At 36.9% G+C, this 26,040-nt stretch overlaps 1 protein-coding gene across 3 annotated transcripts in view; it reads left to right on the plus strand.

Moving 5' to 3' along the window:
• The window catches only part of GDPD4 (glycerophosphodiester phosphodiesterase domain containing 4), an 84,456-nt gene that overhangs the window by 22,132 nt on the left and 36,284 nt on the right, over window positions 1-26,040 (plus strand). For all 3 annotated transcript variants that reach the window (XM_031961340.1, XM_031961339.1, XM_031961341.1), the window contains 6 exons: window positions 3,185-3,283; window positions 3,362-3,455; window positions 4,610-4,687; window positions 13,354-13,499; window positions 22,395-22,477; window positions 24,256-24,406. In XM_031961340.1, the coding sequence (XP_031817200.1) occupies window positions 3,185-3,283; window positions 3,362-3,455; window positions 4,610-4,687; window positions 13,354-13,499; window positions 22,395-22,477; window positions 24,256-24,406 (651 nt within the window). The remainder of the gene's footprint in view (window positions 1-3,184; window positions 3,284-3,361; window positions 3,456-4,609; window positions 4,688-13,353; window positions 13,500-22,394; window positions 22,478-24,255; window positions 24,407-26,040) is intronic.

The raw sequence follows: 26,040 nt of genomic DNA on the forward strand, positions 1-26,040 counted from the left end.
TTCTTTGATTCTGAGTTTTGCTTTTATGTTCCTTGAGGGCAGGGACTTTCTCTTGCCTCCTCCTGTGTTCCCATCACTTAGCACAGTGCCTGGTACATGGTAGGTACTTAATAAATATTGACTGGCTCATGGTTTCCCTTCAGCTTCATGAGACCCTCCTGTTCTGTACTATTTTTTCTAGGGATGATTAATGGCTTCACAATCATATCTGATAATTCTCCCAGTGCCCTGAGATATGACTCATCCAGACCTGATAACTTGAAATCTGAGGCCATCTGGGTATCCTCTTATTATTCCCTCACCTTCCACATTAATCATCCCCCTCCCCAATCCTTTCCAGTCTAAGGACCAATTTTTTTGTCAGTAAAAACCAAAGCAAACTGAGGTGATCCATGATCATCATCCCATACACCCTCAAGCAGGAGTTCTGGCTTCCTTTTGACTTGCCCCTTACTTTTTGTTGTCCTCAGTGTTCCTTGCCAACCTCAATCCATTTTGAACTTCAGTAATATACTTCAGGATTATGTGACCTTTTTGTCTACCCTCAGTGATCCTTGTCTTTTATCCTTGATCTATCTTTTAAAAATATAAATTGATCAGCAAGTTGTTCACCCATTCACATGGTGATAAATAATGTCTAGCACTTACATTAACGCTGCAGGGCTTCAGCAGTACATTATCTTACTTGATCCTCATAAAAATCCTGTGAACTAGGTATATTATTATTCCCCATTTTACAGATGGAAAAAATTGAAGTTTCAAGAGATACAGTGACTAGTCTAAAGGATCACACAATAACAGTCATTTGGGATTCAAACTTCCAATTCTAAGTCCAGAAATTTGTCACCATACCATGTTCTTCTCTAAAGATACTTCCATCAGTATTTTTCTTAATAGGATTATTTCTGCTTGTATCTTCAGAATGCTATTTCTGAGCACTTCCCATCCTACTTGGATTGATTTATTAACCTACAGAATTTTAGTCCATTGGCTCCTACTTATCCTTTCCTAAACCACTTGAGATTGAATCTTCAAAGAAAAAGCAAAAACAAAAAACAAAAAATAGTGTTCCCATACATAGTGTTTACACATATATACATATGTATATTTTAAATCATTCAAGATAGCAGAGATAGCAATAGCTATTGCAAAAAGAACACCAAAAATTCACAAGAGACATAATCAAAACCCACAGGCTGAAGTGTTTATGAACAGATGTACAAATATAAAATGACAAGCAATATAAACTATAGATCTTTATGTGAGGAAGTAAATTTGGTCTTAAAAATATAACCAAGATTTTCTGGGTTTGAATTTGTGATTGGAATATCACTCTGGAAAAGATTAATTTATTTGAAAAACAGAATTTTCCCAGGAGATCAATGATCAAAGGATATGAATAGACAGTTTCCAAAGAAAGAAATCCAAGTCATCAGAAACCATATGAAAAAAATATTCTAAGTCACTAAGTAAGAGCAATGGGAAACTAAAACAACTTTGAGATTGTACCTTTAACTCATCAGACTGGAAAAGATGACACTACTGGACCAGGGATGGGGATGTGAATGCATTTAGCCATGGGGAATTGTGCCCCCAAAGTTGTATAACTGTAGCATATTCCTTTGGCCCAGATAGAGCAATATATTAACTAACACTTGCTTATCTTCTCCAGACTAAAATATAAATTTCTTGGTTTTCCTGTGTTTTTAGCTGAACTTGTATATTTTGATCTAACTTGGTTCTTTCTTCTCATAGCTCTCCTTGACTCACCTTTGTTCTAGTCAGGTTGGTGTTATTGCTATTTTCTTGGACTTACCATTCTATATAATACCAGTTTTTGCGCAGGTTGCTTTGTAAAGTAGAAATGTTTTTCCTGCCTCACTTTTGGCTCTTAGGATCCCTAATTCCCTTCAAAGAGGGCTTATCTCAGGGCCAAATTATTATTAATTCCCTCCAAATTACTTTTTATTTTTCTGTGTATGTATTGTTCTAATGGAACATTAGTTACTTGAGAACAAGAAATATTCTCATATTTGTCTGTGTCCCCACAGCCTAGTCTCGCACATAGATGAGTCTTTCTGATTCTAGATCTTGTGATCTATCTACTGTGCCGTTTAGCTGTCCTTCCATAGCATTACAGAAGAATGAAATTTGTTTCAAGCAAACATCTAGGACAACCTTTTGAAGAAGAAGGTGAAGGAAGGTTACAGAGATGTGTGACAGCCCACAATACTAAAATGACTTACCTTAAGCTTTGTCTGACTGTGTCATCCTCTATTCAATAAAATCCCTCCAGAGTCAAATATAAAGTGCTTTGTTTGACTTTCAAAGCCCTTTATAACCTGTATCCTTCCTACCTTTCCAGTTTTCTCATACTTTATCCTACATAATCTGATCCAGTGGCACTGGCATTCTTTAACAAGTCACTCCATTTCCCAACTCAATGCATTTTCATTGGTTGTTCCCCCATTATTGGAACTATCTCCTGCCTAATCTCTATCCCCTGGCTTTCCTGACTTCCTTCACTTCTGAAAAAAAAACCAATACCTTTCTAGTTCTTCTTGTTAGTGCCTTCTCTCTGAGATTATGTCTAGTTTGTCATCCATTTGCCTGTCTGTCCATCCATCTTTTGGTTCACCCACCCATCCATCCATCTATCTATCCATCCACCTATCCCTTCATCCATCTATCCATCCATCCATCCATCCATTAATCTGTCCATACATCCATCCATTCCTTGTTTGTTTATACTGATTTGTATATTATCTCTGCTATGAGAAATTAGACTATAAGCTCTTTGAGAGCAGGGAGCTTTGTTATTGTTTTTCTTTTTGCCTTTCTTTGTTTGCCCGGCACTTAATACATTGCCCGGAACATAGTACAAAAAGTAGTTGCTTTTTAAATTCTTGTTGATGATAATGATTATCACTACGCAATTGGGGATAGCCTTGGTGGGCTTTGTGAGTATATGTAGTTTTATACACTGATAATATAATGATGAACTTTTAGTCTTTTGATTGCATCTCACCTTGCCACCTTTTTTCTCAGCTCCTAACATCCAGTGTCATCCTGAGTTACTGAATTTTCCACTCTCTTTGACCCCATAGTTGCATGGGGTTCTGTGAACCTTGGGGAGTGGTCACCCCAAGCATGCTTCCAACACAAGAGATATTTGTCTCTGCAGATTGGGGTCCTGCTGGTCTTGAGCATAGGCATCTTTGGTTTTCTGTCCATAAATCCAGTTTATGAAGAAAAATGGAGAGCTGCTGAGGTGTCACTACAGGTAAGCATACACAAAAGAGTCCCAATGGTGTGTCCATTTGAAACTGATCTCAGCCTAATATTCTAACTTTCTTGACAGGTAACTGTTCCCTACATACATTTCTTTGGAATATGTGTGATGGTGTTATTCTCATGGCCCATAGCCATCTATTTTGCTAAGCTGAATAAAACAGGTAGGTCAAGTTGAATAAATTTGAGGTTTATTGGGTTGGAGTAACTAAAGGTTGGGTTGTAGGAAAGAATACATATAGGAAATGGGGACCCTTAGAGATTTTGCCAAAGGAAGAAGGCTTGGGAGGATTCTTGATCAGAGCCGTCATTGGAGATACTGATATTCTTGCCAAATACCACAAAATGTGTTTGGAGCAGGAAGAACTGTTTTCCAAGTCCAGTCTCTTGACATACACTTGATGCAAACTTAACCTCTCATTCTTAGCTCTTGGCATCTCTTTAAGATTTTCAGGGAAGGGCCAATGTGCATAGAGGGAGGTGCTTTTCTCACCCCAAGAGTTCTATCAATGCATTCCCTTATCCAGAACCTAACTCATGGGCCCTGCTAACTAAGTATTAAACTGTGCTGTTTGTTGTTGAAGGACTGCAGATTCCAGTATCAGCTGCTTCTAAATTAGGACAAAGCTCTGGACTAGCCCTTCTTGGGTTAATCCTTGCTGCAACTGGGAAATCAGCCCAATTCGGCCTACACCCATGGCTTCCTTCAGCTATAGAAGGCCCTACTCCTGTATGAGCATTACTACACTCTAGTACCCTAGTCGTTGCCACACTCCCCTCCCTGTCCCTCTGACATGGCTTTGTATTTGATTTATTCTCAGCCTGTGTCTAGCTTTGCCACAGTGCAGCTCTCTTTGAGTCCCTCAAGGATAAGCATGATTGAGTGGAAGCATGATTGTATTCTCTCAGTTTCCTTTGCCCCAGATAGGGTAATATATCAACTAACACCTGTAATCTTCTCCAGACTAAAATATGAATTTCGTGGTCTTCCTGAGTAGAGGCAACCTCATTGGTAGGGCTTTCTGAGTTAACTCTGTAATCTGAACCAAGTGGAAATCCTGAGAGGCCCCATCTGATATTAAAAATTCTGCCAGGGCCAAAGAGAAAGGCTGGCTGACTGGTAAACCATAGCTGCAATCGTAGGAACATGTATTTGGACTCGACAAGGATCCTGGAGATCATCTAGTACTAACTCCTAATTATACTTGTAGTGTGGGGAGAAGAGTAATGCTTGTGTAGAAGGAAGGTCCTGTTGGGGTAGGGTGGCCACAGAAGAGAAGCTAATAAACTATGTGGTTCTGTTTTCCCTTTTGTTAAGCGTTGGTTCTCATGAAGGAGGAGTACAACGATCAGCAAGAAGTCCCTGTTGAGTCTAGGAAAATAATGAAGATTAGAGGTAAGAATTGGTGCAATATATTGCACCATACTGGAGTGTTTTAGGAGATAATGGGAGCAATAATGAGGCAAATGGGATAAACTCCTACCACTGAGGCAGAGGACAACAGCATGCCTAAGACCTACTAATTAGATTTTTAAATGATGCAAAGCTGTGAGGGAAAAATTAATGCCCTAGATGAGAGAATGCCCAAAGATTAAGATTTTCCATTGTTATAAAGAACAATGAAATGAATCTGTTAAGATGAGATCTATAGGAATTAGTGCAAGTTTTATACAAGAGTTAAAGAAATTAGCTTTATAAATATCCAATAGGGGAGTCATGGCTAGACAACATTAAGGTTGTCAAAAACCATTTACTAAGTGCTTACTATATGCCAGGCACTTATGTGCTATGTTTGGGGGATATAAAAAAGGCAAAAGGCAGTTCCTGTTTTCTAGGAGCTTGCCGTATCTGACTTTTGCAAGTCAAAAAAAAAGTGACTGCAAATTCAATGTGAGGGTGATAAGTCAGTCAGAGACACTTTAAACTGAATAACAAACTGTGGAGATAAAGACTGAGAACCGTGTCTCTATTGTACTCCATGTATTGTACTGTCCAGACTCCGTGTAGAATTTTGTGTCTGGTTCTAGGTCTCTTTTAAGAGGGTCTTTTGACAAACTGGAGTGGATCCAGAGAGGATCTGGGGGAATATTAAAGGAAATGGATGTCAATGTTAAGCAGCCTGCCTCTGGCACAGAAGGGGGTGACCATTGACATCGAGATGGGGGAGCTCCAGATGACCAGGGAGAGCTGTTGATCTGTGGATGGAGGGTGGAATCTCAGTCCTGCCTTGGAACCCAGAGATCTGGCAGCAGCCCCATGGAGGGAAGAAACTTTCCTTTGGAAGCTCTAGACCAGAGCAGGAACATGGCCAGAAAGATGGAATCTTCAGAATAGAGCCCGGTGACCTTAACTGGTTACTAACTAAGCAGGGTACTGTCTAATAAGACCTTCCAGTAAGGGTGAAGGGAAGATGAGTATTCATAGTAGTCATGACTACATGCTGGAAGTTGTCTATTGACCAGATTACTCCAATGGAGATGATTGCTGTTTTCCCTGGAGCATGGATCCATGATGTCCTGGGAAACCCCCTAAAATGTACCAGATCACATGTACCCACTTCTGGTGAATCATGGGATGTAGATTAAACTAGAAAGTCTTTTGGAAAATAAGAAGCCTCTTGGGGGTACACAGGGTGTCTCATAATTGCTTCCAAACAAGGCAAAGGCTTCAGAATAGAAGCTGCAGATCTGGGAAGTAAATAGCTGCTGGATAAGAAAATGAGACTCGAACAACTCTGAAGTGTTTGTGATGACAAATGATATCCATCCCCAGAGAAAGAACCAATGGTGTTTGAATACAGATTGAAGCATACTTCTTTTTTTTTAACTTTATTTTTTTTTGTTTTGTTTTGGTTTTTTGGTGGGGTATCTATGTTTTCTTTTACAACATGACTCTTATGTAAATGTTTTGCATGACTGCACATGTAAAACCCATATTGAATTGTTCACCTTCTCAATGTGTGTGTGGGGTGAGAATCTGTATCTCAAAGCTTTTATGTTAAAATGTTAAAAAATTTATGTTAAAATTTTTTTACATGTAACTGGGGAAAACTACAGTCCCAATTCAGTGCTCACTTTGCTACATAAAAGATACCTAGAAGCCCATAGATAAACACAGATGAGAATGGACCAATAAAACTCGTTATCTCAGATGACTAATCACAAATGCAAAAAATGGGGGGAGGGTTCAGAAAAGTAAAGATTCTAATGTACTGAGAAATTTGACCTTATAATTAGAACATGGCTCTGAAAGAGTATACTTTATATCTCCCATTAAGTCTCCATATGATCTTCTTACAGCATAGGTCTGATTGTCACTACCCTGTTTATTGAACTCCATTGGCTCTATATTGCTTCCAGAATCAAATATAAAATCATCTGTTACCATTGGTAACCTGATCCCTTTCTATCTTTCAGGTCTTTTTATATCTTCCTCCCTTCCATGTTCTCTGTGATTCAGTGACAATGATCTCTTCACTGTTCCTCACAGAACATCTTCTATCTTCTGACTACATTCATTTTCACTGGCTTTCCCCATATGAAGAATTCCCTCCTGCCTCCGATTTATCTCCTGTCTTCTTTCAAATCTTAACTTCCCTTTTGCAAAAAACCTTCCCAGATCCTCTCTTGTATTAGCACCCTTCCTCTGAGATGATTTCCAATTTATATTATCTTGCAAGTATGTATACATATATACACACACATATACATGTATATATACATATGAATTTCTACATAGTTTTTTGCATGTTGTTTTTCCTGCCCTCAGCCTCTATTAGATTGTAAGTTCCTCAAGGGAGGGACCATATATTAACATTTCTTTTTGTCTCCAGCACTTAACATACATACTGGCTGTTGCATAGTAGGGCATGCTTGTTGATGATTGATGTGAAAGGCAGGAGAAAAGGAGCGCTGGATATTAAGGAGACATACTTGTGTAAAGAAATTAAGGGGAAAAAAGGAGAAACATAGTGGTGATCATTTGGGTAAAGTTTAACAGAGGTAATAACAAAAAAGACCATCAGAATTTATTGTCACGTATCTGTCCAGAAAGAGGAAATAGATGAGGAATTTGGGAGACACAATCTAGGCACAAAGACATTCCACTCTCTGGACATCCATTGGGACACTTTTTCTACCAAATACATAGTAGCTAATAATCTTTTGATGGATTAATTTCCTTTCCAACAAAGGAAACTGCTCTTGTGGCTATAATTCTCAACCAATAAGGAGGAATTGTTTGGCAAGAACATGAATGATTACAAAGAATGCATGGTTGTATAAAGGAAAACTGAGTCATCCCAGATTAAGCTTATTTGCTTAAATTTTTTCCTTTGCCCAATTTCTGCTCTGGTAAATTTGGACACTGTTGTAGAGATTGTTGTCTTAAATTTTAGTGAAGCATTTGATGATGTTGTGCTATAATTGTGGAAAAGACAAAGAGAAGTGGACTCTAGTTAGTATGGTAAAATAGATTTAGAACTAATTTGATGGATAATGAATCTAAAGAGTAGTAAGTTATTGATAGTTTGATATTGGTTCAGAAGGACATATCTCCCATAGTACCTCAAAGATCTCTCTCTTGTGTTATCTAAGGTTTGGAATCATGACTTGGATGAAGACATAGTAATAATAGGCTTATCAGATTGTTGGATGACAGAACACTAAGAGACAGAGAAAGCTCATATTCATGATAGAATCTTTGATTTTAGCATCATGAATTCAGACCAAAAGGGAATCTTAGAAACTAAGTGTCTCAGATAGACTTAACCAATAAGATGAATTTTAACAGGATAAATTTAAACATTGAGAAAAAACATTGAGAGGTCTTAGGGGAATTGATGGTCACATTAGTTATTGCTAAGTCATTTTCCAATCTTGTCTGACCCCATACGAGGTTTTTGTGGCAAAGATACTAAAGTGGTTTGTCATTTCCTTCTGCAGCTCATGTTACAGATGAGGAAACTGAGGCAGACAGGGTAAGAGACTTGCCCAGGAAGCTAGGAATTTTCTGATTTGAACTCAGAAAAATGACTCTTCTTGACTTAAAGCCCAGCCCTCTATCTAGTGTGCCATCTAACTGCCCTTCACTTAGCAATATCAGCCCCAAAGTTTATGTGATTCTAAGCTATATTAAAAGGTGATAATCCCATTATCCTTTTCTCTGGCTCATCACATTTGCTGTATTGTGTTAAGTCCTGTGGTCAGACCATGATTTAGGAAAGATGTCAATAAGCTGAGAAACAGAGGAATGTGACTATACTGATAAGTATGGATCATGCCATAAGAAGGTTGCTTAGAGAAATAGGGAACAATTAGCTCATAAAAGAGACTTGTGGGAAAGCTTGGTAACCATCTGCAAGTATTTGAGTGCTGGCTGATATGGAAAAGAGCGATTAGTCTTGTTATGTGTGGCTCTGGAAAGAAGCAAGCGAGGATGTAAGCACTTAGTAAGTTCCCATTGTGTGCCAGGCATTGTGCTAAGTGCTTTACAAATTCCATCTCATTTGAATAGCCAGAACTAGAGACCCTTGGTGGAAGTTGTCAGGGGATTGTAATTTTAGGTTGGTGTCAGGAAGGGCTTCATGGTTATCTAGAAATGGATAACGGGCAATAAATGGACAGCTGTGGGAGATACTGGAGACCACTTGCCAGGTAAATTGTCAAGGGTCTTCCTGTGGAAACTAGAGGCCCCTGAGGTTACTCTCTACTTTAAGACTCTGATACTTGAAGATCTAGAATGATTTGGGGGTCACAAGTGGGAAAATCCCAGTGTTGAATTGCATTGTCTTCAGTTTCGCAGGCAAGGGACATCCCCATGAAGACGCATAGAATGGGATGATCTGTTGTAAGGCTCTATGGTCACAAAATATTTCATATACATCATCTCATTTGATTCTTAAAACAACCTTCTGCTGGAGATAGTTGAGGTAGCCTGCCCTCAGTTTGTCCATAGGATGACCCTTGTCCTTGCTATGTGCCCCAATTCATTTCCTTTTCTAATGATGTGTTTTCTTGAGAGTGGGGGAAATATCTTTTAATGATACTTGTATATTATCTACCACGTGTCTCTCCATTATTCTTTGAGTCACCTGCATTTTGAGTCTCTTGAAATTCTAGCACCCTCTAATTGGCATCCATATAGAATCACTGAAGGGTCATTGCTGTTGATGAAGGGAAGGAGGGAAGGAAGAAAAAAAAAGATGAAAGAAATCAAGAATTTATTAAGTACCTACTGTGTGTTAGGACTGTGCTAAGCACTTTATAAATATTATCTCATTTGATACTCACAAAAACTCTAGAAAATAGATGATATCATTGTTCCTATTTTATAGTTGTGGAAACTGAGGCAATCAGATTAAGTGACCCAGAATTACACAGCTAATAAGTCTTTGAGACTTAATTTGAACTTTGTTGTCCTGATTCCAGGCCTGAAACTCTATCTACTGAGGCACCTAAATGCTAAATGAGATTTTTTTAAAGCACAGAGTCATTTTCCCCTAGTACAATCTAGCTTATTTTCTTCCTATTAAATTCTGGGACTGGTTTATTATTTATCACTTTTCTATCAAATGAGGTAATATATGTCTGGTGTTATGCAGACCTTAAAGTAGTGTAGAAATATGGCCTAGTATTATTTTTATTATCTATGGATAATATTCAAGACATTTACCTTTATAGACACATCTAAACATGTGCTGGAACCAGCTCAAATCAACTCCTCAGAGCTAATTTAAAGTTAAATTGTTAAATTTAGAGTCTGAGCATTTACATCTTTGAAATAGGTAAATACCACAAATCATGGCTTACTTTATTATTTGTCTAAACTTAAGAAAGTGATGAAAAAATTTAAGTAATGCAGATTACCCTTGAGTATGTCAATATCCTTTTTTTTTTTTAAAGCTGGATGTTAAGCATTTACCAATACACCCCTGTAAATATGTATGTATATAGCTAGAGACCAATCCAATCAGTTGCTCATCTAATCACATGTTATAATCTAGGCAATAGGGAATTCTTTCTGGACTTATTTATTTTTTATTATGTGTGTTGAGAGAATGATTCCTTTTGAGTTAGCTATGAACCTCATTGAGGTCCTATAATATCCTGTGGCTGGATGCTGTCAATCCCATGTTAAAAGAGGAGCATACAGAGGACTTTACCATCTTTAGAAAATCCTTCTTTAATTTTGACTTGATGCGGGTGTCTTCGGACACACAGGAATACATTTATTGAGAACATGCCCCATGTTTGATGCCTTAACTGATATTGACAACATGAGAATTTGGGAACAAATTTCATCTGTCAGAAGAATCTTGAATGATCATAACATGAATGAGAAGCTCTTTGTTTTTTAGGAGAATCATTATAACTATCTAACCTTTTTTGGCAGAGGAAGAAGGAATTTTACAATGATATGTGTGTATATAGATAAATAGATGTGTATATATTTTAATACCTTTCAGGCAGTTGTGTGATTGTGAAAAGGCCAAATCATATGCAGAAGCCTGCATTTTTCCTTTCTCTTTTTTTCTTACCAGGGATATTCTGTCCTAATATGTAGATCATTTCTTATAGTGACTTTATAGAAATGAGAAAGCAGGAATGTGCATTATTTCTCTTTTCTTCTTCTTCTTCTTCTTCTTGTTTCTTCTTGTTTCTTCTTCTTTCTTCTTCTTTCTTCTTCTTTCTTCTTCTTTCTTCTTCTTTCTTCTTCTTCTTCTTCTTTCTTCTTCTTCTTCTTCTTCATAACTTTTTACTGACAGAACCCATGCCTGGTTAATTTTTTACAACATTATCCCTTGCACTCACTTCTGTTCCGATTTTCCCCCTCCCTCCTTTCACCCCCTCCCCCGGATGGCAAACAGTCCTATACATGTTAAGTAGGTTATAGTATATCCTAGATACAGTATATGTGTGCAGAACTGAACAGTTTTCTTGTTGCACAGGGAGAATTGGATTCAGAAGGTAGAAATAATCCGGGAATGTGCATTTTTCTATTGCTTATTTCTCTCTCTCTCTCTCTCTCTCTCTCTCTCTCTCTCTCTCTCTCTCATAGCTTCTCTGATTTACCAGAGTATTTTGTTTTCCATATGTATATATATTATACTTTATAGAGATGAGAAAATAGGAATATGAACCTTTAATTGTTGACTTTTATCTTTTTTTGGTGGTAATAAGATCCATGACTTTTTTCCTACTCATTTCGATTGTTTCCCTCAAAGAAACATATTTTTTACCAAGTAAAATATCTTGACAATTGGTCCCTAAGTGTTCTCAGAAACTCTTTTATCTTCAGTGTGGATCTTGTCATAGTGTTGTTGGTCTAGCCCAATTACCTTTCCTGATTTCATCTTCCTAAATACTGTTCCTATTTTTGAGATGTCAAGTCTAAGTGTGGTGGTTCTGTTTTCTTCAGGGATGAATAGAAGGTTCTTTAGAGCTCTTTCCAGGTTCATTATAATCTTCTGCCAATGTCTTTTGTAATGCTTATTATTGATTTTTACTTTTGTTTTTCCTACTCAATCCTTTGATTACTTGTACAGTTAATTTGTAAATTATTTTTATACTTGCAATTAGCTTCCTGCATGTTAATGTATAAATAGTTCCGTGTGTGTGTGAAAAGTTAAGCATTTTTCATGTCTAGTACCTTTACACGCCTTTCTTAATCTACCAGTCTTTGATCTTCGTTTCTTAATTTCCAATTACATTGACTGGTTCTTGTCCTCTATGCTCACTTTGGCAAATCTTGTTAAGTATTTCCTTCAGTTTCTCTGTTTAGTCATCTTCAGCAACAGATGTCAGCTCCTAAGTTACTGTTATCACAATGTCCTGCTTGACCGAGAGCACAAAGCAAGGTGACCAAGTATTCCATGACATATTTCTTGTTGCTTTTGGGCACTTGATGAAACCAGCTTCCTTGTCTACATTTCTAGGGAGAACCTATGAGTTTGCATGTAGCTGCAACTTTTTAAGGTCTCCAGCTTTCATTTTTTTGATGAGAATGTTAATATGGATGGATGTCGTCCATTTCCTCTAGTAGTATATCAACTTAGTAGTCATTAGACAAAGATCCTGTTTATACATACAGTACAAATAAGAAATTAACAGAAGAAAGGCATCAGAATTAAGAGAGAATGGAGAAGACTTGCTAATAGAAAATGGGATTTTAGCTGGCCCATGGCAACTTAATATAAGGTATATAAAACTGCCTTCATTTCTATGTTTCTACCATAATGGTAGTAAAAAGACAGTAAAAGAAGAAGTAGGAATCACAACAGGTTTTAGATCAGTTAAAATATTAATTAAAATGCTGTCATTCTGAATGTAGGATCTTTGTCTAATAGTTAAACAGTTCACCCAAGATCATAGATGTAAAGATGGGCAGAGCTGGGGTTTGGAGTCTAATCTGTTTCTACGTCCATGGCTCAAATCAAATTTTAAGGGACTCAATCATATTTTTCCCTCTGCCCTTTCCATATGTACATTTGTATCTAGGTAACAGTAAGTTAAAGTATATCTAAGGCAACTATGACAAGCAGAAGAAAGCATAATGTATAATCTTGCTGGGAAGGATAAGGTGACACACCCGTTCTGCTTGGCAATAGCAGGGAACATTGTAGGACATTTGTAGTCATATGGACAAATTCTCCCCTTTCAGCATCTCTGCCTGACTATTGACTTCCCAGGAGAGAGAGTGGGAATAAGCTTGGGCCCTAAAAATGTATCCCCTCCTGATCTGTAGTACTTAAGGGGTGGCTGGATCTTCTTAGAGCTCTGGTATTAAGAGAGTAGAGGACGGTTTTCAGCAGCAAAAAAAAAAAAAAAAAAAAAAAAAAAAAAAAAAACCAAAACAACAACAACAACAACAACAACAACAAAAACAAACAAACAAACAAACAAAAACAAAAAAGATGAGGGAGGAGTGGTGGAGCATCAACCAGCCATTGGAGAAAGTAAAATTTTGGGGTGTATGTTGAGACGAGCACTTCATGATGTGAATCCCTTTGGCTTGGCCCTCAGTGAATGAACCTCTCTCTTTTCTGCTTCAAATTCTTGCAGCCAATCAGTTCGTCAGTGTTATTTCCTTCCTGGTCGTTCTTCTCATTATATACACCATACCCCTAGGGATGCAATCTCCCTGTCTCCGAGAAAACAAGACCCTGGGACCCAAACCAACTTTCATTGGGCACAGAGGCGCACCAATGGTAGGTCTGAATGTGTGGGGTAGGATAGTAAGAGTACAGTCAGGGACTGCTATGACTGGGGCCAGATCTTTGACTCATAGTTTTCACAGGACTTTGAGCTGGAACGGACCTTAGGGTTCACTGAATCCAACCCCTAGATGAGTGAGTTAGTACACAGTATAGAAGAGTTGTGGGCTCAAAGCTAGAAAACCTGGGATTCTTCCTGCCCTTTCTCTTTATTAGCCATATGTCACTGGCATAGTGACCTCCTATTTAAGGGCTTTACTTTTGTCATCTGTAAAATCTCATAGGGTTACTGTGAAAATCAAGTGGGATATGGAGGTCATGTGAATAAAGCAGTATTAAGGGTGTCATAGGTTCCTCCCTCCAAAAGCTTGACTCAAGCAAAGGGCAGAACCTTTAACTTAGTTTAGATTTACTTGAGAGCAGATGAGAGATACATAAAATCTCTGCCCAATTTCCAGTCTTCCTAGAAGGCATTTTTTTGAGCAGTATTAATAAAGCAAGTTTAAATAATTCAGTTAATTCAAGGACCAATTCTTTTGCCAAATGTATACTCCTTCCAGACTGATTCTGACACTTTTTGCTTTTGGAGACTGTCTTCATGAGTTGATATGCCTGGAGAAAAAGTCATAACTAAGATAGTGGTCATCTCTCTTGAACTTAGCCAGCATGTTGTCTTGAATAACAAATATGGTCCATTATTGATTTCCCATTTGGGGTCTTTTCACCTTGGTAGGATCTGATGGAGCTTGTGCCTCAAGAAACAGCATCCTCTCCACACTATGATGAATAATTAGAGGAAAACATCAGTGAAAGAGGGCAGGTTTAGCTCAGATGGATAATTAAAAGCATTAAATCAAAAGCTTTCCTAATTGTTCTGAAGGAGGAGGAGGATATAGTTTTCTTCATAGATATGGCTGCATAGGGACTTCTCTGTTGAATCCAGATTTTAAAGGGACATATTAAAATAGGATCGAGAGCATGTAATCTTGGAAGAATATAAAAGCATTCTGTAAGAATGGCTAACTCCTATGTGTGAAAAATCATAATAACAATAAAACAAATTTTGCTGGGTTTTTTGAGAAATAAGAAGAACAAAGAATGGATAAACTTGGGGTGAGTAGGATATTAAAAGAAAATAGAAAGCAAAACTACCCAATTCCTATTTTGCTTTTTTTTCTCTATTAAAGAGACTCCTCCTAAGACTGAAAAGGATAGGAAAGAAAAAAAAGTAAAAGGGAATTGAACCTGAAATTAAAATGAGATCAGAGTAAGTGCTTTCCTCATTGAATTCATAGAATTCAGAAAGGACCACATGATTTTATGGCCCAACCCATACCTCCAAAAATATTTTCTTGGTTCAAGTCATCTTATCTGGATGAACCACATCTCACAAGAAGCTTATGTATGTGATGGCTGAAATACAGTCCATGGTCTTTGAGAAATCCTGGTAAACCAGAGAGAAGCTACAAGAATGATTTTGTCTAAAGATCATTCCGATTTTTTTCAGTTGAATTCTTTTCACTCTGGGCTGGTTCATCTCTGGCAAAATTGCAGGTTATTAAGCAGTTTATAAGCCCACAGAAAGGAAAGTGGTAATCCCTAGGAGCCAGCAAAGGTTCCTAAAAAACAACATGCTTGTGTGGTATTGCCTTATTTCCAGAGTTACTAAATTAGTAGCTCAAGGAAATGCCATAGATTTTAGACCCCTGATGCTGAAAGTGCCCACAGAAGATTCTATAGAGGAAGATATAGCACTAGATGAGGATTGGACAAGATGACCTGACTACTAAAGACTTTTCTTTGAGATTTTTGTGACTATGATTGAGAATGAACTTGGTTTCAAGGATTTTAAAAATAATTTCATGATACTCTTTTGATAAAAGTACCTTTACCCCTAGGTAGGAGCTTCAGTCTTGTAAAATGATAGGGTGGTGATAGAGGATCTCTAAGGACCTTCCCAACTCTAAAATTATTTAGTGGCTATCATTAGGAACGACTATTAGTTTATCTTAGCGACATATATATATATATATATATATATATATATAGTAGGATGAATGTGTTGTTGAAATATTTGTTAATTTATATGGAGAAACAAAAGATCAAGAATATCAAGGGAATTGATGAAAAAAGGGGGTAATTGACCTAGCAATACCTGATCTCAGATTATTCTGCAAAGCTGTAATTATAAAAACAATTTGGTATTGAGCAAGAAATAGGGGTTGATGAATGAAACAAATCAGATATACAATGTGTAGAAGCAAATGAACACTGTAACTTAGTTTTTCCCAGCAACTCATTATTTGATAAAAAATTATTGGGAAAACTGAAAAATTTTGTATAGACCAACATCTCACATTGTACGTACTAGGATAAATTCCAGGGGGCAGCTAGAGCACCAGTCCTGAAGTCAGGAGGATCTGAGTTCAAATTTGACCTCAGACAGTTAATACTTCCTAGCTGTGTGACCCTGGGCAAGTCACTTAATGTCAATTGCCTCAGCAAAAAAAAAAAAAAAAAGATAAATTCCAAATGGATATATGATTGAGATATAAAAGATATAAAAGGTTACACCATAAGCACATTAGAGGATCATGGAAGAAATCATCCATCAGCTCTGTGGATAAGGGGAGAGTTCGTGGCCAGCCAAATGAGATACAGAGGTTTACAAATGGTTAAATAGAGTTTTGATTATGTGAAATTAATAAATTTTTCTACAAACAAAACCAATAAAACCAAAATTAGAAGAAAAATAAGAAACTTTCCTTTGATTAGGTCAAATATTTAAGCATAGATAAAATAGTTAAACAAAAGTCATTTGCTCACTCCTGCAGCATCATGACCATTAAGTAGCAGAGCTGGTACTTTAACTCATATCTCCTGATTCCCTTTCCTTTTTTTTAATTACAGATTTTTATTTTCGAAATATGTGCATGGATAATTTTTCAACAATGACCCTTGCAAAACCTTGTGTTCCAAAATTTTCCCTTCCTTCCCCTCATCCCCTCCCCTAAATGGCAAGTATCTGAATCCCTTTTTATTTCCTCATACTAGCAGCTTGAATGCCTTCAGATAGGAGCTTACAATGTCGTGAACCAATTCATTGGGGCATCTAGGTGATCTAGGTGGTTCAGTAGATAGAGTGCCAGGATTGGAATTGGGATAAACTTGAGTTCAAATGCTGCCTGATTCAGATACTTATTAGCTGTATGATTCTGAGCAAGTCACTTAACCACTGTCTGCCTCAATTTCCTCATCTGTAAAATGGAGATAATAACAGCAGCCACCTCTCAGGGTGATTGTGCAGATCAAATGAGATAATATTTGTAAGGTACTTAAGTTGAGGTATGGCACACAATAGATGATATATAAGTGCTCGTTACCTTTCTTCTTCCTCTTTCCCAATCTTTGTAGGTTCTAATTGATACAATAGTCTTTCTTATGTGGAATGAAAATTTATTGGTTGATTGTAGTCAACTCTAAATGGCAGAGAGTGGTACCCTAAATAAATCAAATCCATGAGCCCAGGCCTTTCAATTTTAATTTTGAAGAATAACAAAGCTATTTAAATGGCTTTATTGACCTGCTGGATTTTGGCCTCCTCAGTAATCATCAGGGCCTGTTTTGGAACCTTGAAGAAAATGTTTCCTTCATATTCTCTACTTATTAACTAGAAGAAGAGACGATGTGGCAAAATAAGCATCATATTTGAGTCCTGTTTGAATTCTAATTCTGCTACTTACTATTTTTATAACTATGTACTAGTCACTTATCTTATTTTGGGCCTCAGTTTGCTCTTCTATAAAATTCAAGAGTTGAAAGGTATTTCTACTTCTAAAGCCTATGCATAAGGTCTTTATATAATAGGCCATAGCAGTCAATAAAAATTTAAGTAGCTTCTATGTTACATGCACTCTATTAATCTCTGGGGATACAAAAATAAGCAAAAAATAATCACCGCCCTAGAGTTTATAATCTAATGGTAGTTGTAGCAATGGAGAGATATTTTAGAGGTCAACAAGTCCAGCATTTCCCAGGCTAGAATCTGGAATTCTTCTTCCCCAAGATATAGAAGTGATTAAGTGAGAAAAAAAAACTTATCTTTTAGAGCCCATTGGTCACTGAAGCCACAGACAATATGAAGTAATGTCTTTGAGATGGGAAGTTGTAAAGAGAGAATTCAGTATTTATAGCCAATTCAATGGTCTGGGGGAGAAGGAAATCTCAAGAAGTGCAATGTAGTGGAAATAGCCCAGGACTTGGAGGCAGAGGACGTAGGTTTGAGTGTTTGGGCAAATCTCTTAATTCTAAGTAAGTGCACCCACCATGCTATGATATACTCGAATGATTGAGCCTTAAGGTTTGGAAGAAACTCAAGAGTTCATCCAACCTGTTCCTGATATAATGAAGATAGCAAGTAGCTAACCAGTTTTCCTTTATAGAAGTTCAGGGATGGAGAAATCACTATCCCCCTAGATCTAGTGATTGTTCAAAACAACGATTATTCAGAAGTCTGTGTGATCTTAGGTATCCTTTCTTTGAACCCCTAAAAATCTCTTTTCTCTAAATCCAGACTCTGTTTGGCTTTCTCTTCTGCTGCAGATTCTAAGGTGGAGTGGTCACTTTTCCCCAAGGTTTCATTATTTTTCAATCAATTCCTCCTTGTTTCTAAGCATCAGATCAAAAATAATATTTTCCTTCATTTATTTGTCCATTTTTTGAAGGATGAGTTTGTCATCAAGGCAATTCAGGAAATTTTTAGCTGCAGCTCCACTTTTATCAGAAAGAGAATCATAGCATATGTGGAGAAAAATGAATCTTCACCATTGTCATATCACATTTATGATTTCAGATATTTTCTATTTAATTCTTCTGTCCAGGTGGTCAATAGCATTAACCTAGTGATAAAATTGCTTCTATTTCTGCCTCTTGAGTCAGTTTCCTGCCTGTGGAGTCAGGAAGATCTGAATTCAAATTCCACCTCAGATACTTATTTGTTGGGCAGGTCACTTCAGTTCACCTCAGCTATAAAATGATAATAATAAGACCATCTATCTCTCAATAGTGAGAATTACCTAGTATGTAGTAAGTGCTATAAATAATTGTTAGCTACATTGAGATCTCTACTTTTCCTTCCTTCTTATCCTTTTTTCTTTTGTGTATTTTTTGTAAATATATATGTATAGTTTTTTTTTCTTTTATATATTTAAGGCTATGGACACTATTCTTGATTTTTGCCTTGTATGGATTATTGGGGATGGGGAAGATGAGATATTGATTGCTATTATTCTTTATGCATTTCAACTACTTGCTTTTTTAAAATGGCCATTTGTCTTTCTATTAAGCTTTTGTTTTCTTTTCCTCTCTATCCTTCCAATTTAAAAGAAAAAAAACCCTAATAACCAATATATGAAACCAACCAGGCAAAACAAATACCCACATTGCCCATGCCCAAACATATATGTCTTACTTGGCATCTTAAACCTTTCACTCTTGCCAGAGGATGGATTGCACACATTATCATGAGTCTTATGGGATCTTGACTAGCTACTACACTAATCTGAAGTCAATGCAGATTCTTTGAAAGGGATGTATCTTGGTAGATAGATATGGTGTTTGTTCTCGCTTTCTGTTTCATTTCATTTTAAAGCCCTTTTGATTAGACTCATAATCTTCTAGGTAAGTAACTTTTTACTTGTAGGTACATTTTATTTCTGCTCAGAAGTCTATCCTTATGTTTTATAACATTATCCATAAATTGAAAACCCACACTGTTTTCTTAATGACCCTCCCAAACCTTCTTTCCTTTTCTAAAGATCTTTGCTTTTGCTTTTTTTATTTTTAATTTTTATTTATTTTTAAAAACAGAATAAAAAAAGGAAAAAACAGAAAAGGAAAGCAAAACAAAACAGAATACAGTCATATATACCACAGAACATCAGGGAGGATTAAAATATATAACATAAATTACTAGTACAAGAAAGGATAAATAATAGTAGAAAAAATTATATTCATCTTTTCTTTATTTCCTTGTAGATTGTTCTTTTGTTCTCTGCTGTGCACTTGCTTTTTTACTTTAAAAAAATTTTCCCCTTCCATCCCCCTTAAGCAGGCTATAATTTATGTATAAATATATAGATATATACATACACACACATACTTAACCCTGCCCATCCCCATCCTCACCCCCAACATACACCCCTTTCCTATTCCTATTAATGCTTTGTTTTAATTTTACTATTTAACCTGCCTTGGTATTATTTAACTTTCCTTGTCTTCTTCCCCCACCTTTTGCTCCCCCTTTCATCCATAGCTCCCCCCTTTTTTCTTTATATACCCTTGGTATATATGTAGTGTTGCCTATTTAACCCATTCCTGATGTGAATAGGTTTTCAGAACTATAAGTCTTTCCCACCTCTCCGTGTCCATTCTTCTTCTGTACTTCATTTGTATAACATAATTACTATTTTTACCTTTACTCTTATAATTTTTCTTTTGAACTACCCAATTGTTATTGTCAATTTTAAACATATGGCATACGTTTCCATGTAAAAAACATAAATAGTTTGTCCATGTTAAATTCCTTGAAATTGGTCTTAGATACTGGCTTTTACATGTCAAATTTTCTATTGAGTTCAGGTTTGGTTGAAAGAAAATCCTGAAAATCTGCAAGTTCATTGAATTTTCTTTTTTGCATTCAATACTATGGACAATTTTATTGGATATGATACTTTTGAACACAAGCCTAGTTCTTTTGATTGCTGGTATATATGATTCCAGGACCTGCAGTCTTTTGTGACTGTTGATCAGTCCTATGCAATTGGAACAGTAGCTCTAGTATATTTGAATACTTTTTTCTTGTTTCTTCCAAAATTTTCTCTTTGATCTGGGAGTTTCAAATTTTGGCAATAATATTCCTATGTTTTCCACAAAGGATCTCTTTGAGGTGATGATAGATGGATTTTTTTTAATTTCTACTTTCCCCTCATGTTCTATCACACCAGGACAATTTTCTTGGATTATTTCTTGCATTATTGTTTCGAAGTTCTTTTTTTTTTTTTTTTTTTGGTCACAGCTTTCAGATAGTCCAATTATTCTTATATTTTCTCTTCTTGATCTCTTCTACATATCTGTTGTTTTTCTTATGTTTCACATTCTGTTCTATTTTTTTATTCTTCATATTTTGTTTTGTTATTTCTTGGTCTTTCATCGCTTCACTGGCTTCCCCTTGCCCAATTCTAATTTTCAAAAAGTTATCTTTGGAGATCTGTATCTCCTTTTCTACTTGGATAACTTTTTCCCCTAATCTTCTTGGTTTTTTTCTTGGATGATTTTTAATTTTAGTTTTAATTTTTCCTCAATGTCTCTTATTTGATTTTTAAATTCTTTTGTGAGTTTTTTTTTAATAAATTCTCTCTGGGCAGGGAGCCATTTATTGTTACTCTTTGGAGTAAAAGCAGCTTTTTTTTTTAACTTTAATGTCTTACTCTGAAGATTAACCTTGGCCTTCCCTATTCCCATAGTGAATTTCTATGGTTCACTTCTTTCTTCTTTGCCAGTTCATTTTCTTCTTTAATAAGAAGTATTAGTGTAAGCATTTCTAATCATGAAGTGAGGTCTAGTGCCTCTAGCTTCACTTCAGCTCTCCCCTCTGACTTGGAACCCCAAACCAAAAGCTCCCTCTTCCTCAAGTGCCTGCAGCCAGCAGCATCCCTGCCCTACCGCTTCTGCACTCATGGGTGTGCTGGTTCCTTCTTGTCCAGAGCTGTGTCTCTGCAGCAAATTAGGTCTGGCTTTCCTGATCAGCAGTGATTCTCTCAGTCTTCCTCCAAGTCTGCAGAATGTATGGGATGTGAAAGTATCTGTGGTTCCTGCTGAGGCTCCAGCAAAACCCAACTTGCTCCAGGGGTCCCTATTTGGTGTTTCTGCAGAGATAGCTCGGATGTGTCTGCCATTCACACTGATTAATTCCCTGCTTGGGGTCTTTCTTTGAATCTTCTTGAGTTGTACCAGGAAGACCAATGTCCTGATTAAAATCTTCTTGATCTTTCACCCATCTATGTTCGCACTGAGGTGAAAATTTGTTCTGTTTATGGGGGAAATCTGGAGAGTTTGAAATTTATGGGTCTACTCCACTTTCTTTCCAGAATCCTGCAACCTTGCTTTTGATTGACAGCAGTGAGAAAAACACTCTTTTCCCATAACACCTTTCACTTTCTTGGTCCAACATATATAATCCTCACTACTATTTTCTGAATTCTTATTGATTGTCCTGTGACAAACTGGAAGAGTTTGGTAGCCATTGTAGTGGCAAGTTTTGGGATTGGGAGACTCTCCATTATGTTCTCTGAATATACCAACAGACTTCTGTTATTCATGCCAAATAGATGAATAGTCATCTCAGCCATGGAATCAAATTCCTCCCCCTCCACATACAAGTAATAACTAGAATTTTGGTATTCTATTAGTACATTTCAAGCCTAATAATAGTGTCTTATGACCAGATTATTCTAGGAAATTATAATCTAGTCCAATTGCCTCAAAGAGGAAAAAAATTGGGGATCAGAAAGGACAAGTCATTTGTTCAAAATCATATAATTTATGGCAAATCCAGGACTAGAGAGAGGTCTCTTGGCCACCACTGCCCCAAATGACCACTGTTCTTAAAATCTGGTAAGTGTTAGAAAGGTTGGACTAAGGCTATTTTATTGGGCAGTGCCACATCAACAAGGAACTGACCTAGGCAAATGGGGGCTTTCAGGAGGCTAACTGATCTCTTTCTCTCACTGTCTCCTTTCCTCTTGCAAGAAAAAATCATCCTTCCTCTACTGTTATGGAAGGTAGAAAAAGATTTGCAACTCATTTTGATTTCCTGTTCCTTTTCATTAGCTGGCACCAGAGAATACTCAGATGGCCTTTGAGAAAGCTATTGAACATGGTGCCACAGGGCTGGAGACTGATGTCACCCTCAGGTAAGAATGGAAGGCAGGGCATTTTGTGTCACAGAGACTCCACCTTACCAATATAGACATGCCACCTCTTCTCCCCACTATGCAGGTACCAACTAATTACACCTTTCACAAGAGCAACTACCTTCCATTCCACAAAGAATCTCCCCCCACTCCACAAACCAGACAACTCTATCCCTTCAATGTAGGCAAGTTACTTTATTCCCTAAATATACATGTACATGTACAAAACCATGTACAAATAAACCATGTACAAAAATATTCATAATAGAGCCACTCTTTCCATACATTTTCCAGCATCCTGCCTCCACACCAAATAAACGCCCCCAGCACATTACATTCCCACACATACACACAGCACAACAACATAATACAACTTCTCTATGTGTAGCTGTGATGGCCCAGATTGATAATGGAGCCATCCCTTCAGCATCACCTTTTTCTAGGTCTGTAGTCAGCTTAGATCATGGCTTGGCACATGTCCAGAGAGAACACACATCTTCAGGCACATATAGAAAGACAGGAACTAATGTCAGAGTCTTTGATAAGAGCAAGAGGAAGGTGGAGAAAATTGGGTTGTATATGGATGGTGGTAGTGGGATGGAACCTGCTGAAGGGAGAGGAGGACACAGAGAGTTAGAGACTAGAACCATAAATTCAAGGTCAATTTATTTCATAATTTTGCTTGTCTTGCCAAGTATGACAATAGCAACTATCAGCAGACCCATGCTGGCCCTTTTAATAACTTGAACAAATATATATATATATATATATATATATATATATATATATATAAATATTGGAAGGGTCAGCTAGTTTCATCTTCTGTCTACTACATTCTAATGATGAAAGCTTTCTCCATCCCACGCCACTCCACCCCCAACTCATGCTTAACCACATAGCATCAATGTTGGGGACCATAATTCATTCCAATAAACATATACTCATAAGCCAACAGCTATATCGAGACCCCTATATATTTCTAGGGTCCGCCACTATTTTGAAATATAACAAAATATAGTCAAGCTCTTCATAATAGCAGAGATCTGTCAGCCCAGGCAGTAAGTATTTGAGCAGAGAGAAGACTTCAGACTAGCTGGGCATATTACATTAAATACAACCTCAGGATAACTAGAATATAAATATCAGAGCTTTTCGGGTGCTGATGGTTGTCTAAAATGGGCCACATTATTGTAGGGGAGCCAGAGAATATGGTAGCACTTCTCAGGGTGAATGAGAATTCAGGGTAACTCTGGCTTGTGTGAATCTGTGTGGGTTCTTTTGATTTTTAAAAATAAATTTTATTGGTATCATTTGCTTTTTTTACATCACCATAATTTCCTCTCACTATCCTTCCCCTTCTGTTTCTCAGAGTCACCTTATATAACAAATGATATTTTTAAGCTAAAAAGAAAGTTTTTAAAAATCAGTATAATTGATCATTACACCAAAATATTTTAAAATATGTATGCTGTATGTTGTAGTTTATTTATGTGGACCAGGGAATTAATTTTGTTATATTTCAAAACGGTATATAGGGGTTTTGTAGCTGTTGGGTTATGAGTATATGTTTGTTGAAATGAATTATGGTCCTGAACTTTGATGCTATGTGGTCTCAGATTGTTGGTTAAGCATGAGTTGGGGGTGGGGTGGGATGGAGAGAACTTCCTTCATTAGAATGTAGTAGCCAGAAGATGAAATTAGCTGACCCTTCCAATTGTTCTCCTTTGGAAAATGCCAGTCGAGTAAATGCCCCTTCCTTGCCCTCTGTCTGTCCACAGTTATGATGGTGTTCCTTTCCTCATGCATGACCCCACCCTGAGGAGAACAACCAATATCCATGAGATCTTGCCGGATTTCACTGACATGCCTGCCGCTATGTTCACTTGGCAAACCCTGGAAACCCTGAACTCAGGCCAATGGTTCTTCAAGGTAACAGGGCCCAGGTCAGAGCTGGCCAAGCTGGAATGACACATAAACCACACTAACTGGGTCCTCATATTGTCAGAATTACAGTATTTTAGAGTTCTAAGGGACCTTAGTAACTATTTAACTTTGACCCATTTCCAAAAAGGGATGCCTACTACAACCTACCCAACAAGTGAGTGTTCTGCTTCTGCCCTTAAAGTTCATGCTCATTTAGGTAAGTCACCATTAATGTGACTGTTGGCAGGAGAAGAGAAAAAATAAAATCATAGCTTGGAAAGGGAACAAAAATTAATTGATTTTGTCCTAACTCCTTATTTTATGAGGAAACAGATCAAGCAGGAATAAAACTAGTTACTCAGATATGGAAAGATTTTGGGGAGTAAACAGAGATTCCTTCCTCAACCCAGTACTCCTAAAATCTTCATCCAGGTCAAAGGAATACTTTAGGTCAACTTCTATTTCAAACCACAATCCATGAGACCCCAGCTGATGCTTCTTTTACACACAATCTCAAAGGAAAGGCATCTAATTGAACACAATATTAAGGTAGATAACAAGGAAACTCCTCTCTAACCCCTTCAAATGACATAGTATTTGTAAAGCACTTAGCCCAATGCTTGACACATAGTAGGTATTTAATATTTGTAGCCCAATGCTTAACACATAGTAGGTATTTAATGTTTGTGCTCTTCTCCACCCTGCCTCTTTCCTTTCCCCTCTATTATAAATGCAAAAGTGCACTCTCCCAAAGATGCAACATTTTTAGTGGGAAACAAAATAGGTAAATCTTGGATAACTCATGCTCTTAGGGCCTAACACAGAGGCCTAGTAAACAGATTCATTAGTCCATGCTTCTCAAGTTAGAACAAATTAATAGACCTAAGATATGGATTTAAATACTCAGTTTGTATAACTATATGCTTATAAAACTACAAGACTATATTTTAAAGAAGTTACAAGGGATTGATTTCTTTGATCAGAAATTTGGAGAAGTTGTTACAGTATGGGCTGGAACATTTTGTTTGTTGATTTTTTTACTTGTGTTCCTTTGGTAAATGTGTAATCCTGGGTTGTCTCTATGTTTTGCTTGTATTGAGATGTTTTATTTCAAAATTACTTCTTGCTTCTCTTTTTTTTCCAGATTGTCTTTCTCTTATGTGTATTTGTACTCCCAGTAAGTTTTTCATTTGTTTTTTTGGGGAGACTTGCTATCCTGAATTAATGTTTTTCTATTCTGATTATTTCTGCTGTGCACACCTTAAATTATACATTCATAGTTTTTATTTCTTTTCTAAATTAGTCAGGAACATTTTGTTGTTGCATACTCTTCAGAATCCACAGGTCTTAAGATTCATAAAGTGTTAATTCATGTTTCTTTGCTGTGCAATATTTTTTTAAAAATAGTAATAGCTTTTTATTTTTCAAAGTACATGCAAAGATAGTTTTCAACATTCACCTTTGCAAAACCTTATGTTCCAATTTTTTCTCCTTCCCTCCTTCCCTCCTCCCTTCCATAGACAGCAAATAATCCAACAGAGGTTAAATGTGTGCAATTCTTCTAAAATTTCCTCATTTATCATGTTGTACAAGAAAAATCAGATCAAAAGGAGAAAAAAATGAAAAAGAAAAAATAAGCA

Source organism: Sarcophilus harrisii, chromosome 3 (genome assembly GCF_902635505.1).
Source record: "Sarcophilus harrisii chromosome 3, mSarHar1.11, whole genome shotgun sequence".
NCBI lineage: Eukaryota > Metazoa > Chordata > Mammalia > Dasyuromorphia > Dasyuridae > Sarcophilus > Sarcophilus harrisii.